The sequence below is a fragment of the Alnus glutinosa genome, chromosome 5, assembly GCF_958979055.1.
Source record: "Alnus glutinosa chromosome 5, dhAlnGlut1.1, whole genome shotgun sequence".
NCBI lineage: Eukaryota > Viridiplantae > Streptophyta > Magnoliopsida > Fagales > Betulaceae > Alnus > Alnus glutinosa.
Window position 1 is genome coordinate 29,532,328 of NC_084890.1, and position 20,274 is coordinate 29,552,601.

Here is a 20,274-nt window from a genome sequence, read left to right on the forward strand (position 1 = left end):
CGCCAGCTCTTCTTTCTCTCTATTCCAAGGTCTGATTCAACCCCTTTATATTGAGTTTTTGGACACTGGACTGGCCTTTTTCAATTCCGCTAATCTTCACGTTCAGTTGATTCTCCAGGAGTCTCCTATTGACGCATGAAGTCTCGGGCTATTCTCTTGTTTACAGTCAGCTCTATCCTCTCGAGGGTCTCCATCTCCCTGGTCACGAGTCTTTGGCCACGGATTGGGTGAAAGAGATGTGAGCTTTCAAGTTTCTAGATGCCTGGCCTAGACGATTCAGCAACAGGAAGGGATGATCATGAGGAGCACGAGTCGCTGGATTCTGAGTGGAGTGGAGCGTCGCCATCGCCTGAGAATCTCCAAATCTGTGAAGAAGACTGCCCCCATGCTCGGGGCTCCAATGTCCTACTGGGCAAAACCTGAAGTACCGGGGATTCGCGTTCTGACGTCCTAGGGATCGCGATCCTCGATATCACCTGCTCGGGTGGAGCCGTCTTGTATGGTGGCCGCAACGAATCCGGTGGTAGCGGCACTGGTCGATGGTCTCGGAGTCAGAGGGGAGGATCCCGAGCTGGACCTTCTCGGTCGTGGGTCCTTCGTCACCTGACTCGGCGTCACCTGTGTGGATCTTAACTTGAACCGAGGTGACTCGGTTTGATTCTTCCTGTCGCCGTTGCCTCGGAGGTTCAAAGGTGGAGTCTCTCCTTCACTGCTGCCTTGGAGGTTCACGAAGGTGCTCTCAGGTTCGGAGGGAAGGATCCGGATCGGTTGGGCCCCACTTCTATTCCATTTTTTTTTTGTTTTGTTTTGCTTATTGGGCCGACTCCCTGCCTCTTGACCCATCTTCTTCTTTTGTTTGGATTTTCTGGAAGTTGGAGATCACTTGGAGGAAACATCTGGAGCTTCTCTCTCTTTGATTTGTTCTTCAGAAACAAATCGACCCATCATCACTGAACAAATTATTGAGTTTGTGCACCCATGTAGAGTCGTTACTTCTGAGTATAGATCTAGAACATCTGTATACTGTCAGCATCGATTTTGGTGTAATCAAATTCCGATCTATCATCACAATAATCTTTTTCTTCTTTTATAAACCCAATTATTTGTCTTGTAGTGCCAATAAAAAATATCAAAAATCAACAAGTATTAGAAGAGAAGCACCATTCCAACCAAAACTCATAGTCTAGTTGAAAGGCTTCATGTTTTTTAACGAAGCGCTTGTAAACATACAAGGCCACAATAATTATTGATCTTTGTCTAAAGAGAGTTTCAGATCTGACACTCCAAAATTTCTTATCATTGGATTTCATAATAGCACAGATAGTCATCCACACTATGAATTTCTTTCCACAATTTAACAAATCGAAATGAAAAGAAAAGTATGGACTTATCTTGTTTTTCTGACGAAGGTGAGCACTGATTCGATGCCAATTGAATACTGATACGTCATAGTTGAACGTGATCTACTATGTATGACTGTAGATCTATATAGATCTGTCTTGGTCTAGTGATGATCTTTGAAGGAAGAAACCACAGGCCAGTTTCAGCCATGATTTATCGCGTAGTCACCGTTGCGGATATTTTTTTTTGCAAGAAACGATTCGTCGCTTCCCACAGACGGCGCCAAACTGTTGGTATAGTTTCCGGTACGGTGACGTGTCGCCTTGTAATTCGTTGCCTTCCTTAATCTTCGCTCTCCTCGTAATCTGCAAAATAATAAACGGCTCGTCGGACTATGGGGGTGCCGACCGGACCCCCACTCTGATGCCTAAGTCAGTTCAAACTAATTTTCTGAAAAATATCTGTAATCTCCAAAGCTCAGAGAATGTGCTTGTTTTTTTTTAAATACCTGACGCCGTAGTCTTATTTATAGACTCACAGTTCACAGTTATAAAACCGCTAGAGTGCTTGGAGCATAATCTAATTAGTAGTCTGAGTCCTAGATCACATAGTCTTGAATCTTATCTTTCTGATTAGGAGTCTGAGTCCTAGATCACATAGTCTTGAGTCTTATCTTCATAGAATTCAAATTGGGTAGTAGAGTCCAAACTGGATAGGACACTACCCCTTTAGCTAATGTCATTCTATTAGGTACCTTATCCCATATTTGATGGGATAGAAGCCTATTTTGATATATTCTGAATATCCGTCTTTTTGGAGATGACGAATGGTCTTGTACTTAGGTCTGATCTGGCCGGGCCAACCCGATGGGCTCGGCCCCCGATACTACCTTAGGCCCACATGTCTTTGGTGTTAATTATTTCTCCAACAACATGCTTTCTGGTCCCATGCCCTCCATTGTTTCAAGCATGTCATCATTGCAAGTCATAGTTCTTTACTATAATAAGCTATCTGGTGGACTTCCAGAAGATATGTTTAATCTTCTACCCAAACTTACAAAGGCTTGGTCTGTCTTACAATCAGTTTTATGGCCAACTCCCATCTAGTTTGTTCAAGAGCCAACAACTGCAAAACGTATTAACAAACATTTTTCTTTGCTAGAGTGTTATCCCTTGGGTTGGAAGAACATTACTCATAACGTGTAGTGTTGATTGGTATTCGGTCAAATATGTGGATTGGGCTTTTTTAATAATCTCTTCTACAACTATTTTTTTTGTTTGATGCAAAATTGTTACGCACCCAAAAAATTATTCAATTTATTTGATTAATTTGGACTGTTATTGAAAATGCCTTAATACCAATAAACTAGTAACTAGCTGATACTGGCAGGATAGTATTGCCCTAAATACTAATTTATCAGAGTTAAATATAGCAAAAAGGAGAATAAAAATGATATGAGTAAATACTATAATATCTTAATCAATTCACCATTTATAATCGAATTATAAACACAAAGCTTCCAAATATCCTTTTTCTATTGAACAATAACTAATTGCTAACTGCACTAAACAAACCTTAATAGCTAAGAGTCCTTCACTTAGCACTCAAGCTCAGTGAAATACTTTGATCTAATAACTGGCCTGCTAACCTGCAAAATACGAAGTGTTTCATAGTGAAAAATAACTGTGTAGGTCCATGACTTAGTAAGTAAATAATCGCAGAATTAGTTATGCATTGAGCCCTAAGTAACAGTTGTAAATTTATTAATCAAACGTGTATTTTGTAAAGGAATAAATGCAAAACTAGTTCTTGTGGTTGACTTAATTTACAAATCACTCCCTGTAATATAAAAATTAACTGAAAGGTTCTTGTGGGAGGCGAAACTAACAAATTACTCACCGAAGTCAATTTCTATCCACTACTTAACAGAAACCATTAAGTTGTCACATCAAACTCAATAAAAATGCGACACGTATCACTCAGAATAAACAAATATATTAAAAATTAAAAACTTAATTTATTTGTTTTTTTTTTTAAAAAAAAACAAAACAAAAGGGCCCAGGGAGGAAGGGGGGGGTTTAGGGGGTGGTTGGGGTGGCTCATGGGCCACCTCATAGGCGGGGGGTGGCACGTGAGCCACTCTAGAATTGGCCGACACCACATGTATGGGTGGCTATCACTTTACCCCTTACTCTGGGGTGGTTGCGCTGCCACCCCGTAGGCCGGGGGTGGCTTGAAGCCCATCCTCAACTCTAAGATGGCTCGCGAGCCATCCACCCTCCCTAAAGGGTGTGGTTGCCACTGGCAGCCACCACCTAAACCCATTATTTTTTTTTTTTATAAAAAAATAATAATTATATTTAAAGTTTTTAATTTTTAATATATTAATTTTTTTTTTATTAAGAGTGATATGTGTTTCATTTTTATTGGGTATGGCGTGGCAACCTAATGGTTACTGTTAAGTTAGTGACGAAAATTGACTTCATGGAGTAATTTGCCAATTTCGCCTATCACATGGACTTCTCAGTTATATTTTATACCACAGAGAATGATTTGTAAATTAGGCCAACACATGGACCAATTTTTTATTTTTCCGTTTTTTAAAAGACGTGTTGTCTTCGTTGTTATGCTGATTATAAAAAACTAAGGTTTATGTTATAAGTGAGACATCATAATTCCAACAACAAGTCACTTGTATTTTTAATGGACAATACAAGTCACTTATAAAAAACTTGTATTTTTACGTATGGTTTGTTCGAGTCATTAACTCTTTATCGATAGAGTTGGTGCTGTCCCGAGTGACCCGTAGTACAATACTGGTGCCCTAGATATTGCCGCTTACCGTCTTCCATTAGCAGCTCAACCGAGTATGTCCTCGGTTGACCCATGCTGCTAGCGAAGCCGTCCTAGTGACCCCATGCATATATGGTGCGCTAGTCACAAACAAATGTTAGATCAAATGCTAAACATAAAAGTAAATCTCTTTGATCATATGATTTAGCCCATACAATAGTAGTGCATGACCCATGATCATGTCATACGATGCAAATATTGTTCATTGATTATAAATCGTATATATGCAATCATTTGTTTAAGACATGTTGTAACAAAGTTAGTAGGCTCATATCTTATTCTTTTGAAAAGTAAAGCATGCTCAGTTCACTGATATATCGCATGTTATAGTAAAAACAGTCTCGTGAGCATTTACTTACTGCGATCGCTCAACCACAACCTTAGACTTCTTAAACTGTCCAATCACTGTAAATCACACTATAACATTAGAGAAAAATACGCTAGAATTTTGTAACATCCTGTCGAAATAATCAACTGGTGATTATCTTCACGGTTTCGCTTCCCAACTTCATTCCACAAAAAAGAAGACTCAAGGATCTCATCCTCTCCTAAGAGAGTTTGCCTAAAAAATAAAAATACAAATACAAAAACAAAAATATCCCTAAATTGTTAGGAAATTAATTCTATTTCCCAAGACCTGTGAGATGTAGAAAATAAGTAGACAGTAAGATTAAATTAGTCACACACGATACCAAGATTTAAGTGGTTCTCTCAATATGAAGGTACATCCATTGTGGAAGACGACCCGAAGAAAAGTTACTATCAAATATGGTTACAGGAAAAAAAATGACTCAAAGCCCAAATTCCCAATATAACTAAATCTTACTCAAACACAAATGAGAATTAATACTCAAAAGATAAAATCTTCTGTAATTCTCTAAGCCATGTACGGCGCTACAGGGTGTGAAAAACCAAGGTGAGATTTCTCTATCTCTATTCGTTGTTGTGCAATTAAGACCGAATAGCTGCAGCTCCTTTTATATATAGATGGAGAAGGTCGGCTAATAACAAGGACTCCAACATTGACAATTCCAAAACAAATTAGAATAGAAGAACTCCAATTCAGCAAAGCACAAATCCAACACCTAATGGGATTAAGCAATCACTGGGCCCCATCACCTTGACTTGAATTTAAGTCATGCTATAACATAAACTTTGAGACAAAGCAACATTCTTCTAGATAAAGAAAAAGATATTATTCTAAAAATAATCTTAAAATATTTTGTATGATTCTTTTTATTTTGTGCTGATCTTATTAAAAAATAATATTAAAATCTTTTGCCTGATTCTCTTGTGCATCAGCATCGCATGTGGTTTCCTCTATCATCAAGTGGTAACTATGAAACCTTTCATTTCTTGTTAGTTAAAGTATTGAAAACAATAGTTTTAATGGCTCTAAGCCCAACACGCTGGCTCGTCTTCAGTTGCAACACTTACAATTTCAATTCATGACTTCCTTGGAGAAATTCAACTTGCGAGAAATTTATTTTATAGAAAACATGCTTTCTGGGTTGATGCCCTCATTTATCTTCAGCATGTCTTCAATGCAAGACATAGATCTCTACACTAATAAGTTGTCTAGTGAACTCAAAGAAGATATGTTTATTCATCTTCCCATATTACGATGTCCTCATGTATCTTAAAATTAATTTATTGGCAAACTTCTACGAATTTGTTTAACTGCAAACAATTGCCATATATATTTATTGCTGTGGGCTAATAGTTTCGCAGGAAGAGCACCTCCGAAAATTGAGAACTTAACTATATTTATACCTTGGCTATAACAAATTTGGAGGGTTTGTTTAGTGTTCTTTTAGGCTTTTGGGGATAAACAAACCTTCATATTTGTTTATAATGATACCTTCTATTTTATATTTACAGGAAGATTACCTCCAGAAATTTGGAACTTAACCATGCTCAAACAATTAATCGTTTCCTATAACAACTTTGGAGGTATGTTTAATCCTCTTTTACTTTATTGATTACAAGGACGGCATCATTGACTTAGGATATGTGCATTTATATTGCCTTAGATTGCGTACCTTTCAATTGAAAGTACAAAATAATTTGTCCATAACATAGCAGGAAACAAAAGAATTTAATGAATTCTGGAAAAATAGAAAATTCAAGTGGGATAGTTATCTAATTGTCTATTGCCACTACGGTGTAAATGATCCCCTTGGATTGGGTATGTCGGCTGGGCTTTTGATTTCAATACAAGGAATAAGAATAAACAAAAGATAAAATACGTTATTTTGTTTTTTTCTCAACAAAAAAAAAATATATATATCCCTAAGCATATTACTTGAAAAGAGATTAGAAAAAAAATGCAAGTGAAAACAAAGATTTTTTGATAAGTGCTTTCTCTATCCTCTAACGTGTAACACCCCGATTCCACAACGGTACATAAAGCATATATTTCTCTATATAAAATTTTCATCAAATATCTATTTTTAAGAATTTCCACAAGTTAACAAGAGCATCTATATTCTTTAATATGTTTTATAAATCATCAATATAGTCATCCAAGAATTCTATATTCACCTGATTAAATTATAAGACATTTAAGCCTAGTACTTCAAAGTCTTTCAACAAATCAATACAATTCACCATAATAATATCAATCACTTCTTAATGATCACACTATTAACATACCTCAAGTTAACAAAATATGAATTCAATAACAATACATCATAATTAAATCACATAAGGTTTTTCCAAACTAATGTTTCACCAAAAATACTTCACAAGATATGTAATCCCTTGCTAAACTTCAAGAAAATTTCCTCCGGTGTGGCTAACGTCAAGAGTTTGTGATATCTCTAAAAAAGTGTAAATAAAATATAATGAGCAACCTCACTAAGTTACTAAACCTCGTTCACTTCTTCCTTAGCCTCGTTTGTTCTTCCTTAACCATCACAATGTAATCCTCTTTGACGCGTAATTGCTCATACTTCAAATTCTTCCTTGTGCAACAAAACGGTTCGTTAGCTCATCCTAAGAACTCACCAACCCTAACTTGTAGGCTTCACACTTAGCTTGGATCATCGATCACCTACAAAACTTGTCCTATTACTCACCTGTACCTATCTATGATCACAACCTCACATCTTTTATATGGTTCAAGAGCTGAATTTTCTAATTTCACATGTAACGTCCCTCAAATTTAATTAATTTAATATCTAATTCAATGGGTTTCCCAACACGTATTTACCAATAAAATATCTCACAAAAGATCTATCTATAACTCACTAGAATTAATTAATCAAAATAATTAACATGGCGAGTTAAAACAAAATTTTCCACGACAACTAACAAAGAGCTAACAGTAACTATGAAATACTGCCCTAAACTAAAAAATGCAATTTTTGACAAGACCTGCGAATCCGTCACAATCCTAACACGACATTAAAGGATTGGGGTTTGGCATAAACAAGTTTGCTACAATTGGATATACATATTTCAAAAAGTTGAAAACTACTTTTTTTCATGGAACCTATAGTATGTCATAAGTCTAGACTTTGGTGTAGCAATTTTTCTTTTTTCAAATGATGGATTAGGAAGGGTGCTAATCAATTATTTAAGATAAAAAAGAAAATCAATCGGTTTTGGCTCATGAAAAAGCGATTTATTATGTTGGAAGCCTTCTGTCAAATTGGCATTATTCTGTATTCTCTGAGATTATTAGAAGATATAACAATGATTATGTTGACTAATTTAACGATGACTAATAAATGGGTATGGTGGGAGAGAAGGAACAATATCTACAAGAGGTAATTACGTTCATGGGTATCCTCAAATTTGTAAATGTTGTGACTAGGTTAGAGAAATAATGCATAAATTGTGACTAAGCCCCTCCCCCTTTTTTTTTTTTACAAACTTCAACATTTTATTGTAAATGGTAATTGTTTTATAGGTCATTTCCCTTCCACTTTGTTTAATTGCAAACAATTGCAAATTTTATCGATAGCATTCAATAGATTCACGGAAAGTGTACCTTTAGAAATTAGAGGCTTAAGTATGTTCAAAGAGTTATAACTTGACCACAACAGTTTTGGAGGCATGTTTAGCCTTGCTTTAATTGACTGATTATATATGTGGATGACATCAGTAATTGAACTTATTTGTCTTTTTATTGCCTCTAATGGGTACATTTTAATGGGATGTACAAAATAATTTTTCCAAAGCATATAAGGAAACAAAAGGACCTAAGCAATTTAGGGAAAAATTAAAATTATAATGGATTGTAATCTAATTGTTTATTGCTGCTAGAATTGTTAGAGGTCTTGATGGACAACAAAAAAACCTAACCCAAAAATAATAAAGGAATGAGGTTGGGGCATATCTCAAACTTATTTGTTAGCTGTAAACATATAGTATGGTAAATTCTATAATATCTAGAAATGGTTTTTTCCTTTTTGTATTTTTTAAGGTTTGATTAAATACTAAAATACACGGAGTAAGGTTTGATTAGTATAAGAAGAATTTGCATGAAATTTTGATTTTAGTTTTTTTTTTTTAAAGAAAATAGGGGTAGTTTTGGAAAATGACAGAAAAGTGCCAAAAATACAAAAAGTGGCATCGTGCTAAAAATTCAAAAAGTGCCAAAAACTACAACAAAATGGTAGTTTCATGGGTCTAACTTAGACCGTCAAAGTGCCACACATGTGGGTTCGTAGAACTTTATAAAAAATGGTTGTTTGTTAAGAGGGCCAAGGTATATTTGACCCAATTATTTAAGATACGTCATAACCGACAATTAGACTCTCCCATTTTCTATCTTTTCTTTCCTTTTTTTTTTTTTTTTTTTTTGCCTAAAGGCTCGTATTTCTTATGACCCTTATGATGTTTTCACAAACAACTAGTCTTTTTGCCATCAACGAGTCACATCCGTGAAATATTTCATTTTTTGTTAGTCTGAGTATTGAAAACAATGGGTGTGTTGGTAAAGGTTTTTGAGGTAATTTTTATTTTTAAATAGTAATAAGAAATGATTGATTTGATATAAAATTGAAAGAATTTGTATGGAAAAGTGAAAAAATTGCATGGAAAGGTTTTTGATGTGCTTTTTGTATTGTAATGGTTTTTTTAAAAAAAAAAAAAAATTGAATAGTAATAAAAAATTATTGATGTGATATAAAAAGTAAAAAAAAATTGAAATGTTTTGAAGTTAACTTTTTATTTTTATTTTTGGGAGAAATGAAAATAATGGGAGAGCAGGGGAAGGTGGAAATAGAAAATAAAGGATTTAAAGAAGTGTGTGGAAATAGAAAATTTGAGTGGGTGTAAATGATCCCCTGGGTTGAGTATGTCAGTTGGGCTTTTTAAATGTGGCTGCTTGCAAGCACAAATGGAGCAATGCAGCGAAAACATGATTTCAGTAATGCTGCAGAAAAAAGAATCAAGAAAAGACCACACATGATTTATATGTATGAAAAAATACAGAGAATGAAAAGACATATTAGGTTACAATGACTAATAATTGTTGGGCTTACACATTATATAAACAGTTGCCATGCATGGCCGCTTAACCAAGTTAAGCCCATAGGAATTGCCTTCTTGAAGCCCACTTTAGACAATGATAAATGCACCTCTCATTGTATTGTGATGCTTTGTTGTTGTTCACTTGTATATACAACTCATTTAAAGCACATTATTTTTTTGTTTTGAATGCATGATTGTTCGTATTATGGCAGGTGCAATACCAAGAGAAATTGGTAATCTACAAAACCTTGAGTTCTTAAATGTTGCTATCAATTACCTTACTGGACCAATTCCGTTTGAGATCTTCAATATCTCAACAATACGAGAAATTTCAATGCCTCTCAATGAACTCACAGGCCATCTTCCATCAAATGTAGGCTTATTTCTTCCAAATCTTCAGCATCTTTTTCTCGGAGAAAATAAACTAAGTGGAACAATACCTAGCTCTATCTCCAATGCTTCACAACTCACTAGACTAGATCTCAGCAGCAACTCATTCTCGGGCTTAATTCCTAAATCACTTGGTAATTTACGGCTCCTCGGGCGGCTCAACCTAGCCCAAAATAACTTGACCATTGACTCTTCCAATCCAGAGCTCAACATTTTCTCTTCTTTGTCAAATTCAGCATATCTATGGGCTTTGTTTTTGTCAAATAATCCATTGAATGACATCCTTCCCAGTTCTTTTGGAAATCTCTCTACCTCTCTTCAATACCTTTACATAAATAATTGCAATATTAAGGGCATCATTCCTATAGATATAGGAAATTTAAGCAAATTGATAGCTTTGTCCCTAGATACCAATGAATTGGTTGGACCTATTCCAACTACTATGGGAAGATTGCACAAGCTTCAAGTTCTCTATCTTTCTAATAATAGACTAGAAGGTCCTATCCCATATGAACTTTGTCATTTGGAGAGCTTGTATAAAATGGTTTTCGATGGTAGTGAGATTTCTGGACCCATTCCCGCATGCTTGAATAATCTCACTCTTCTAAGATATCTTTACTTAGGCTCCAACCAGTTAACTTCCGTGATTCCCTTGAGCTTGTGGAGCCTTAAATATATCTTGGAGGTCGACCTCTCATCAAACTCTTTAAGTGGCCCTCTCTCATCAGAGATTGGAAACATGAAGGTCTTGAGAGAATTAGAGTTATCAAGAAATCAACTATTTGGTCATATCCCAACAACAATTGGTAGCCTCAAAGATCTAACTAATCTCTCATTGGCGAACAATCGATTAGAAGGCTCAATTCCAGATGCTTTTGGTGAATTGCTAAGTTTGGAGTTCTTGGACTTTTCCAGTAACAATTTATCCGGTGGGATTCCAAAGTCCTTAGAAGGAGTTTTACAACTCAAATATCTAAATCTCTCTTTCAATAGACTACAAGGAGAAATTCCTGTAGCAGGACCATTTGTGAACTTCTCTGCTGCATCATTTATGTCAAATGATGGACTTTGTGGTGCTCCTCGACTGCATGTTCCCCCATGTAAAGCAAGTGATCCTCGACCAAAAAGGACCACAGCAGCACATATACTAAAGTATGTATTGCCAACGATTGGATTAACAATGCTTATAGTTACTCTTGTGTTAGTGTGGACAAGACGCCGTAAAAGGAATATGAAAATTCCAGTGGAGGAAAACCCATTACCACTCGCCACGTGGAGAAGAATTTCCCAACAAGAACTTTTACAAGCAACTGAAGGGTTTAGTGCAAACAACTTACTTGGTAAAGGGAGCTTTGGATCAGTATACCAAGGGAGACTCTCAGATGGAATGATTGTTGCAATAAAGGTTTTTGACTTGGTAGTAGAAGGGGCTTTCAAGAGTTTTGATACAGAGTGTGGGGTACTACGCAATATTCGTCATCGGAATCTTCTTAAAATCATCAGCACTTGTAGTAACATGGACTTCAAAGCTTTTGTAATGGAATACATGCCTAATGGAAACCTAGAGAAGTGGTTGTATTCTCAAGACCATTGTTTGAGCATCTTACAAAGACTAGATATAATGATCAATGTTGCATCAGCACTAGAATACCTTCATTATGGTTATTCAACACCTATTGTTCATTGTGATTTGAAGCCCAACAATATCTTATTAGATGAAGATCTTGTCGCACATGTCGCTGATTTTGGCATTGCCAAGCTTTTGGGTGATGGGGATTCTATGATGCAAACCATGACTCTCGCTACTATTGGGTATATGGCACCAGGTAATGTTTTTACCCCACAATTAGAACTTGAATCTCTGAAATTTTATTCATGCATACTTGAATAACTATAGCCTTTTTGTAGAATACTGACTGTAGCACTTTATATATTTGGAATTTTTTATTTTTATTTTTCATTTGCTATTGTGCAATATATAATTATGTTCTCATGATTAGTTGTTATGTTACAAATAGAGTATGGATCAGAAGGAATTGTTTCTACAAGTGGCGATGTGTATAGTTATGGTATTTTGCTTATGGAAACTTTCACAAGAAAGAAACCTACTGATGACATGTTTGCTGGAGAAATGAGCTTGAAGCGTTGGGTAGAGGAATCATCAGCCATTTCAGTAACTAAAGTCATTGATGCCAGTTTGTTGACAACCGAAAGTGATTATGCTTCTATAAAGGATTGCATATCATCCATAATGGAGTTGGCATTGCATTGTTGTGCAGAGTTACCTGAGCAAAGGGTTAATGCAAAAAGTATTTCAATCAAACTCAACAAGATCAAATTGAAGTTTCTACAAGATAGTGAAGGAAGCTAGTATGAGGGCATCAAGTTTGTTTATAGCTCTTTCATGTTTGTGCTCTTAAATAATATAAGACTCCCTTGATATATATTTGAAAACCATACTTCACATATTATTGCAACAAATATTCCATGATATATCTGTAGAAAAAGACAACAGAAAAATAATTGTGACGAAAAAACTTGTATTTCTTTGGGGCCAGTAGTAGTGTTGTACCTATAATTACTATATCTGCATGTTATTTTTTTATTTTTTATTTTTTTTCCTCATGCCAAAGATTTATGGCATGCTTGAACATAACCCACAGTTCAAGATGTACACTATTTTCTGGAAGCTATGCATCATTTTCTGTTAGAAGAAAGATGAAGTTTGCATTTTCACTTTCACTTTTCGTAATTTTTTCGTGCGAACCAAACGCCGAAAAATATTTTCGAGAAAATAATTTCTTTTGAAATTGATTTCGTCGAAATTATTTTACGACGGAAACCATTTTACGTCGAAACAAACGGAGCATAAATCTAAAGGATGAACAATACTGTGGTAGTCAACATTTTGTCATTTGAGTAAATGAGAATTGAAAGGACTATCCTGGATTATCTAGCAGGAACTATGGATTCATCTTCCATAATTTTTGAATGCTTAAAATTACTGTTTTATGTATGACAAAGTAGAATTGATTTCTTGGAATATTGGTTATATGTTAATTTTACAATTAAATTATTTGCTTGATTGAAAAATGTGCATTAGATATGATAATAAATTTCATGTTTGAGTAGAATTAAATTTTCCAAGAAGCCAGATTTGAAGAAGAGAAGAGAGGAGGAGGGTTAAATCTGTACGTACTCCAGAATCATATATACTAGCTCGTAACCCGTGCTATGCGTGGGATTCTTCTTTATAATTTAGTTTCATAATAATAATAAAAAAAAAAAATAGAAGAAGAGAAGCATAGAAAATATAGATAAAAAACGAAAACTGAAAAACACTAATATAATATAATAGGAACAAAAATTTCTTATAAACTGGTTTATTGGAAATTTTCTACAACTCACATTTAAAAAAGACACGTATCCTTTAAACATGTGAGAAGCATATGTTTTTTTATTAATGCTATTAAAAAAGCATGCACTTCGTACATGCTATTTAAATAACATATGCTTCTCACATGCCAAATGACACATGTCAATCTTATATGTGGATTGTAAGAAATTTCCTACAAACCGGTTTGTAGGAAATTTCTGTCCATATAATAGTGTTATCTTTTTTATATTACACAAAGTAATAAAAAACTAGTCAATAAACATAATACGCTAAAAAATCATCATACACCGTACAAAAAACAACCATAGGAAACTCTCTCTCACCATCATTTTCTTGAATTTAGTGTAAAATTTACAAAAGATAAAATAAGCAATTTGAATGAAAAATAATATATTAATTACATAAAAAATAAAAAAAAATAAAAAAAAAAGAAGAAGAGAGGAAATGAAATAAGAGAACCATAGAAAATATAGACAAAAAATAAAAAAAATAAAAAATACTAATAGAATAAATTAGAGTTTTCTTTTCCATATACTTTTCCGGTTCATATGAAACCTTGAAAATCAATATTGTCTATCAATTAAGCACGTTAACAATGTGCATTATACAGGGAAAAAAAAATCAGTGAACAATGTAAATTAAAAAATCGTCATACCTCGTACTCAAAACAACAATTAATGTAAAAACTCTCTCTCTCTCTCTCTCTCTCTCTCTCTCTCTCTCTCTCCATGGTTTCCTTGAATTCAATGTAAAATTTAGAAAAGGAAAAAGAAAAAAAAGAAAAGCAATTTGAACAAAAAAATATTATAAATTAGGAAATAGGGACAAAAAAAAATGTAAAATGAGAACCACTAATATAATAGAAAATAACTATTTTTTATTTACTTTTTCCAGTTCCAAATAAATTTGTAGGTATAGGAAGAAACTACGGTTATATAGATATTTTTTTAATTCGACCATCATTCTTAAATATAGTATAAAAGAAAATACTTTTCCAACAAAATATATATATATATATATATAAATTATCAATGCAAAAATAAGGATAGAAAATCAAATCAAAAAAACAGAAGCACATAAATACAAACATATTATTTACAATTCTATTGAACACAGCCCCGACAAACTTGAAAGGCAAACTAAAAAAAAAAAGAGGCTATAGCAGTATTACAAACAAAGGTTCTAACAATAGCAAAAACTTCGCTCTCTTTGCTTTGAGCACCACTATCCGGTAATGTAAACAACATTGCAGTTTTGCATAGCCACAAACCATTACTTCTCCATATATTTATTTGAGAAAGCAAGAGTTATTGGAGTGACTTTTGATACTTCCCAAAGAAAAAAAAAAACTGACATTTGACTCTTTGAGGTTTAGTTTGTAACGGACATTTAGTGGGAGGGGAAGCGATGTTGGAGTAAAAGATTTTACTTAAAGGAAGAGAGAGAAAGAGAGAGGTCGAAATTAGTGAGAATTTAATGACAACAAAATTAAATGTTTCTATTCATTTTCTATTCAATGAAAGAGATTTGATTAGGAATATTAAACGCACCGTTTATTTCACTTGAAATACATAGAGCAGTTCAATTTTACTTCTTTTTTTTTCAGTTTTACTTAAAGGAAGAGAAAGAGGTGGAAATTAGTGAGGATTTAATGACAAAAAAAATTGACGTTTCTATTCATTTTTTACTCAAATGGCTGATTCAATATTTAAAAAGTATGAATTCATGCCACATGTCCTAATTCTAGGCCAACTCTAAGTTGGAACTCGGCTTATATATATATATATATATGATATGTTTCAATAAAAATAAAATCCATATAATTTTGAACATTAAAAAAATAACATTTCAAATTTAATGCTTAATTAACTCTTTAGTATTTTAAAAGCATTTATATTTCTTTTGTGCACAATAATCAAATAAAATTTTGCATTTTTTGACTTTCAAAAGCAGAATAACACTTACAAAAAATAAGTGAAAATCGTAAAAATCACATAAAAGAAAAACAAATATCTCATAAAACATTTAAATGAATTAATACATAAGACCCTTATTTTTAGTTTAATTCATATAAATTAAAATTGTTAAAATATTTGTTCACATAGGTGTAATTTAGAATGAAAATAAGTATGAAGAAGAAAAATAGCAAGAAGAAAACTACGATTTTGATTATCAAAATATAAAATAAAAAATTAGTAGGAATTTTTTTTTAATGTTGGTGTGATACCTATTATATTCTAATCCTATATAATTCTGAACATTCGAAAAAGCAAATGAACAAAAAAAAAATTCATAAACATTCAAATGAAGAATTGTTCACTCACAAATTTCACAAACAAAATGGAAACATATTTAGATTTCAACCAAAAATATAAAAATACCAAAGAGTCATACTTATATCATTAATTGAGAGAGAGAGAGAGAGAGAGAGAGAGAGACTACTTGTATCATCAATAGAGAGAGAGAGAGAGAGATATATTAAATAGACCGGTTATATTTAGATTTCAACCAAAAATATAAAAATACCAAAGAGTCATACTTTTATCATTAATTGAGAGAGAGAGAGAGAGACTACTTGTATCATCAATAGAGAGAGAGAGAGAGAGAGAGATTAAATAGACCGGTTCAATTTTATTTAAAAGACCGGTTCAGTATTTAAAGGACCGGTTTAGTCACTAAAAAGTATGGATTCATGCCACGTGTCACTATTATATGTCATTCTAAGGAAAAACTCGGCTTTTATATATATATATGATTTCGCCAAGAACGTTGATTATATATATTGATCCGACTATTTGACTATACACACCACCTGATGTACAATACTTGTAAATAAAAATAATTTATATTCAAATTTCAAATTATGAGTTATTTTACTGGTAAATTACACTTATATGATCACTAGTAATTTGCTGCAACTTTTCGGATTTAGTTGGTGTCTTCTATTCCATTACTAGGGGTGGATATCAGTTCGGTTAACCGACAAAGTCGGTTAATTCACCGACCTTATTTCGACAACTTTTAATTTCGATATTTTCAATTAAAACGGTTAAATCGAAAAAATCGATTAAAATGTGATCGATCAAATGTCGGTTAAAAATCAATTTTAACCATCGAAGATTTCTCTGTTTTCTCCTTCCTCTAACTAGTAAGATTAACTTGATTCAAAGGTTGCTGGATGCTCAAACACGATATGACTCCACATGGTTTGCTTGTGGCTGGGAAACCTGTGAGAATGAGTATTTGTGTAGAGCTTCTTCTGTCAGTTCCTTACAATTGGTTAAAAGTCGGTTATTTCTTACTCTATAGTGTCGGTTCGATCGGTTAAAAGTCGGTTTGGTTCGGTTGGTTAAAAAAAATCATCTATACCAACTACCGAACCTAACCAAAAGTCGAAATAAAAATCTATTCTAACTACGAAACTGAAATAAGTTAGTAGGCGGTAGTGGGATATTTTGACCACCCCTACGGACCATTACTTCCATACACTCATGTATTATTTCAACTTGCACATAACCCGTGCATAGTGCGGGATTCTTCATTATAATTTAGTTTCAAAATTTAAACATATATTCATCGTACTTTTTATTATAGGTTAAAAAATGCTTGTAAAAAAAAAATTATCACACATCTTTCAATAAAAAGACAATAAATGTTAAGACCCTTAATTTTATTTTAACCCAAAAAAAGCAAAACTTTTTAAAATATTTGTTCACAAAGGTGTAGTTTATAACGAAAAGAAGTTAAAAAAAAAAAAAAAAAAAAAAAAAAAAAAAAAAAAAAGCAAAAGGAAAATCTTAATTCCAAATATTACATCATATGTGCTGTAGTTTTTTCAATTGTCAAGATTGTTGTAATTTTTTTTTACAACACCTAAGCCAAATCCTACAAAATAAATAAAAATTTTCACTCAACATTTAATGAATCAAATAAATCCTCTCACATCACGTTCAATGCTTAATCAAATAATTTTTTTTTGCCTTATTTTGCTTTCAAATCTCAAAAAAAAAAGCAAAAAAAAAAAAAAAAAACTTCAAAAAAAAAATTTGAGTGAATCATACCAACCCTTTAATTTTATTTTAATCCATATAAATTAAAACATATTAAAATCTTTATTCCCATATCAGTAGTTTAAAATGAAAAGAAGTATAAAGAAAAAAAAAAAAAAAAAAAAAAAAAAAAAAAAAAAAACACCCGTAGATTATGATTATCAAAACATTAATAAAAAAAATTAACAGGAGTCTCCAATATTATTGGTGTGATACATATTATATTTCGATACAAATAAAACCCATATAATTCTGAACATTCTAAAAAATATATATAGCAAACTAAAAAAAATAGCTGAAAATCGAGTAAATCATACAAACGAAAACAAAAATATTCCTTAAAACATTCAAATGAACTAAAAAATAAGACACTTAATTTTAATTTAATCCATATAAATTAAAACATGTTAAAATCTGTGTACCCATATGAATAGTTTATAACGAAAAATAAGTATAAAGGAAAAAAAAAATAGCAAGAAGAAAACATGGTTTAATCTAATTACCAAAACATTAGTAAAAAATTTGCAGGAATTTATGATATTGTTAGTGTGATACCTATTATATTTAAATACAAATAAAACCCAAGTAATTATAAACATTTAAAAAAATATTGAACAAACTAAACAAAATATTTTTTTTAAGAATACAAAATAAAACAAAATCTTTCATTAAACATTTAACGCAATCAAATAAATTCTTACATCATGTTCAATAATTAATATCACTTCGATGTTTTAAAAGTATTTATATTCTTTTTATGCACAACAATCAGATAAATTTTGCCTTGTTTTGCTTTCACAAGCATAAAAACACTTTCAAAAAATGGCTAAAAATGGAGTAAATCACATAAACAAAAAAAATAAATTCCGAAAAACTTAAGTCTTTATCTTAGTTTAGTCCATATACATTAAAACATGTTTAAATCTTTATTCTTATAAGTATACATGGTTTAAAATGAAAAGTATAAAGAAAAAAAAATATATCAAAAAGAATATATAGTTTAACTTAAATATCAAAGCATTAAGAAGAAATTAGTAGGAATCCTTGCGTGACACCTATTATATTTCAATACAAATAAAACACAAATAATTTTGAACATGAGGGAAAAAAAAAACTACAGAGAAAATTTATTCTCATAAGTAGACATGGTTGAAAACGGAATGTATAAAGAAAAAAAAAAATAGCAGAAGAATATCTAGATTCTAATTATAAAAATGCATAAAATCTAAAGTCCTTCAACCTCCACAAAACCAAAAAAAAAAAAAAAAAAAAGCAAAGTCCTTTAAAGAACAAAACAAAATTATGTACTTCAACACTTTGTTCTTCTCTTGAATGTTGCTGCTGGATGCTCTTGATTTTACAATTCAAAATGTTTCAAACCCTAAAGAGAGAAAGGTATAAATAACCAATCTAAGAGAGTAATATGACTTTTCAGCTTACTTGTACAGTTTCTTTAGAATTAATGCATACAATACATATATGATCAATTATGGGTAGTTAATGTAGTACATTCTTAGTTTTAAATTTTGTCTCTCTATAATTTTGGAGAGTCGTAAATTCTGAAACCATAATATTGTACATTAAAATTTTGAACTTAATGAAATTTCATATAAGGAAAATTTTTGAAATAAAATTTTGGAAAGAAAAAAAAAATCTGACCACTTATAATTAATTTTGGAGAGAAAAAAAAAATTAAATAAAATTTTGGAGAGAAAAAAAAAAGCTGACCACTTGGAATTAATGCATGTTTTTTATTTTAATTTCTTTTAAAAATCTCACAACTTAATGCGGCTATAATGACACTTAATGATATAATGCGAAAAAAAAAAAAAATCCTTATTTTGGTTTCATGCGGATTAACACTCATGATCTTTTTCATTAAAGTACAATAAATTTATTAAAATCATGACAAAACTCGTTCAACCTTTAAAATTCACCCGTTTTTTTTACTTAAAAAACTGGTTCAGTGTTTAAAAATTATGGGTTCACGCCACGTATCATAATTCTCCATTGTACAAAGAATACTAGATGAATATATAAATCACATAAAATTTTATTATCAAAATAACCATAATTTTAGTTTTAATCCATATAAATTAAAACATTTAACATATTCTCATATGTGTAGTTTAAAATGGAAAGAAATGTAAACGAAAAAGAATAGCAAACGAAAAGGCAAAATAACACTTCCAAAAAATAAGTGAAAATCGTGTAAATCACATAAAAGAAAAACAAATATCCTATAAAATATTCAAATAAATTAATAAGACCCTTATTTTTAGTTTAATTCATATAAATTAAAACATGTTAAAATCTTTGTTCCCATATGTGTAGTTTAAAATGAAAATAAGTAGGAAAAAGAAAAATAGTACGAAGAAAACTATAATTTTGATTATCAAAGCATTAAAAAAAATAAAGCAGGAATTTTTTTTATTGTCGATGTGATATTTATTATATTTTAATTCTATATAATTCTGAACATTCGAAAAAGCAAATGAACGAATAAAAAAAAAATCTTATAAACATTTAAATGAAGAACTACTCAACCAAAAATTTCACAAATAAAATGGAAACATATTTAGATTTCAAACAAAAATATAAAATACTAATGAAACACCTTTCTCCATAAAAGAGTCATGCTTGTATCATTAATTGAGAGAGAGAGAGAGAGAGACTAATTGTATCATTAATAGAGAGAGAGAGAGAGAGAGAGAGAGAGAGAGAGAGACATTAAATAGACCGGTTCAATACTTAAAGGAT

At 31.9% G+C, this 20,274-nt stretch overlaps 1 protein-coding gene across 1 annotated transcript; it reads left to right on the forward strand.

Annotated features, from left to right (window-relative positions):
- Positions 1 to 258: 258 nt before the first annotated feature.
- On the forward strand, positions 259 to 12,646 carry LOC133869225 (receptor kinase-like protein Xa21). The gene is made up of 4 exons (XM_062306181.1): positions 259 to 412; positions 6,076 to 6,147; positions 9,891 to 11,894; positions 12,087 to 12,646. The coding sequence occupies exons 1-4, from the start codon at positions 259 to 261 to the stop codon at positions 12,437 to 12,439; spliced, it is 2,583 nt and encodes an 860-aa protein (XP_062162165.1). The 3' UTR covers positions 12,440 to 12,646.
- Positions 12,647 to 20,274: the final 7,628 nt, after the last annotated feature.

Bases quoted from the DNA above. Each gene is read 5' to 3' on its own strand.
- LOC133869225 (XM_062306181.1), top strand. From the start codon at position 259: ATGCCTGGCCTAGACGATTCAGCAACAGGAAGGGATGATCATGAGGAG. The intron at 6,148-9,890 runs GTATGTTTAATC...GTATTATGGCAG, and splicing joins TTCCTATAACAACTTTGGAG to GTGCAATACCAAGAGAAATT. The intron at 11,895-12,086 runs GTAATGTTTTTA...TGTTACAAATAG, and splicing joins TATTGGGTATATGGCACCAG to AGTATGGATCAGAAGGAATT.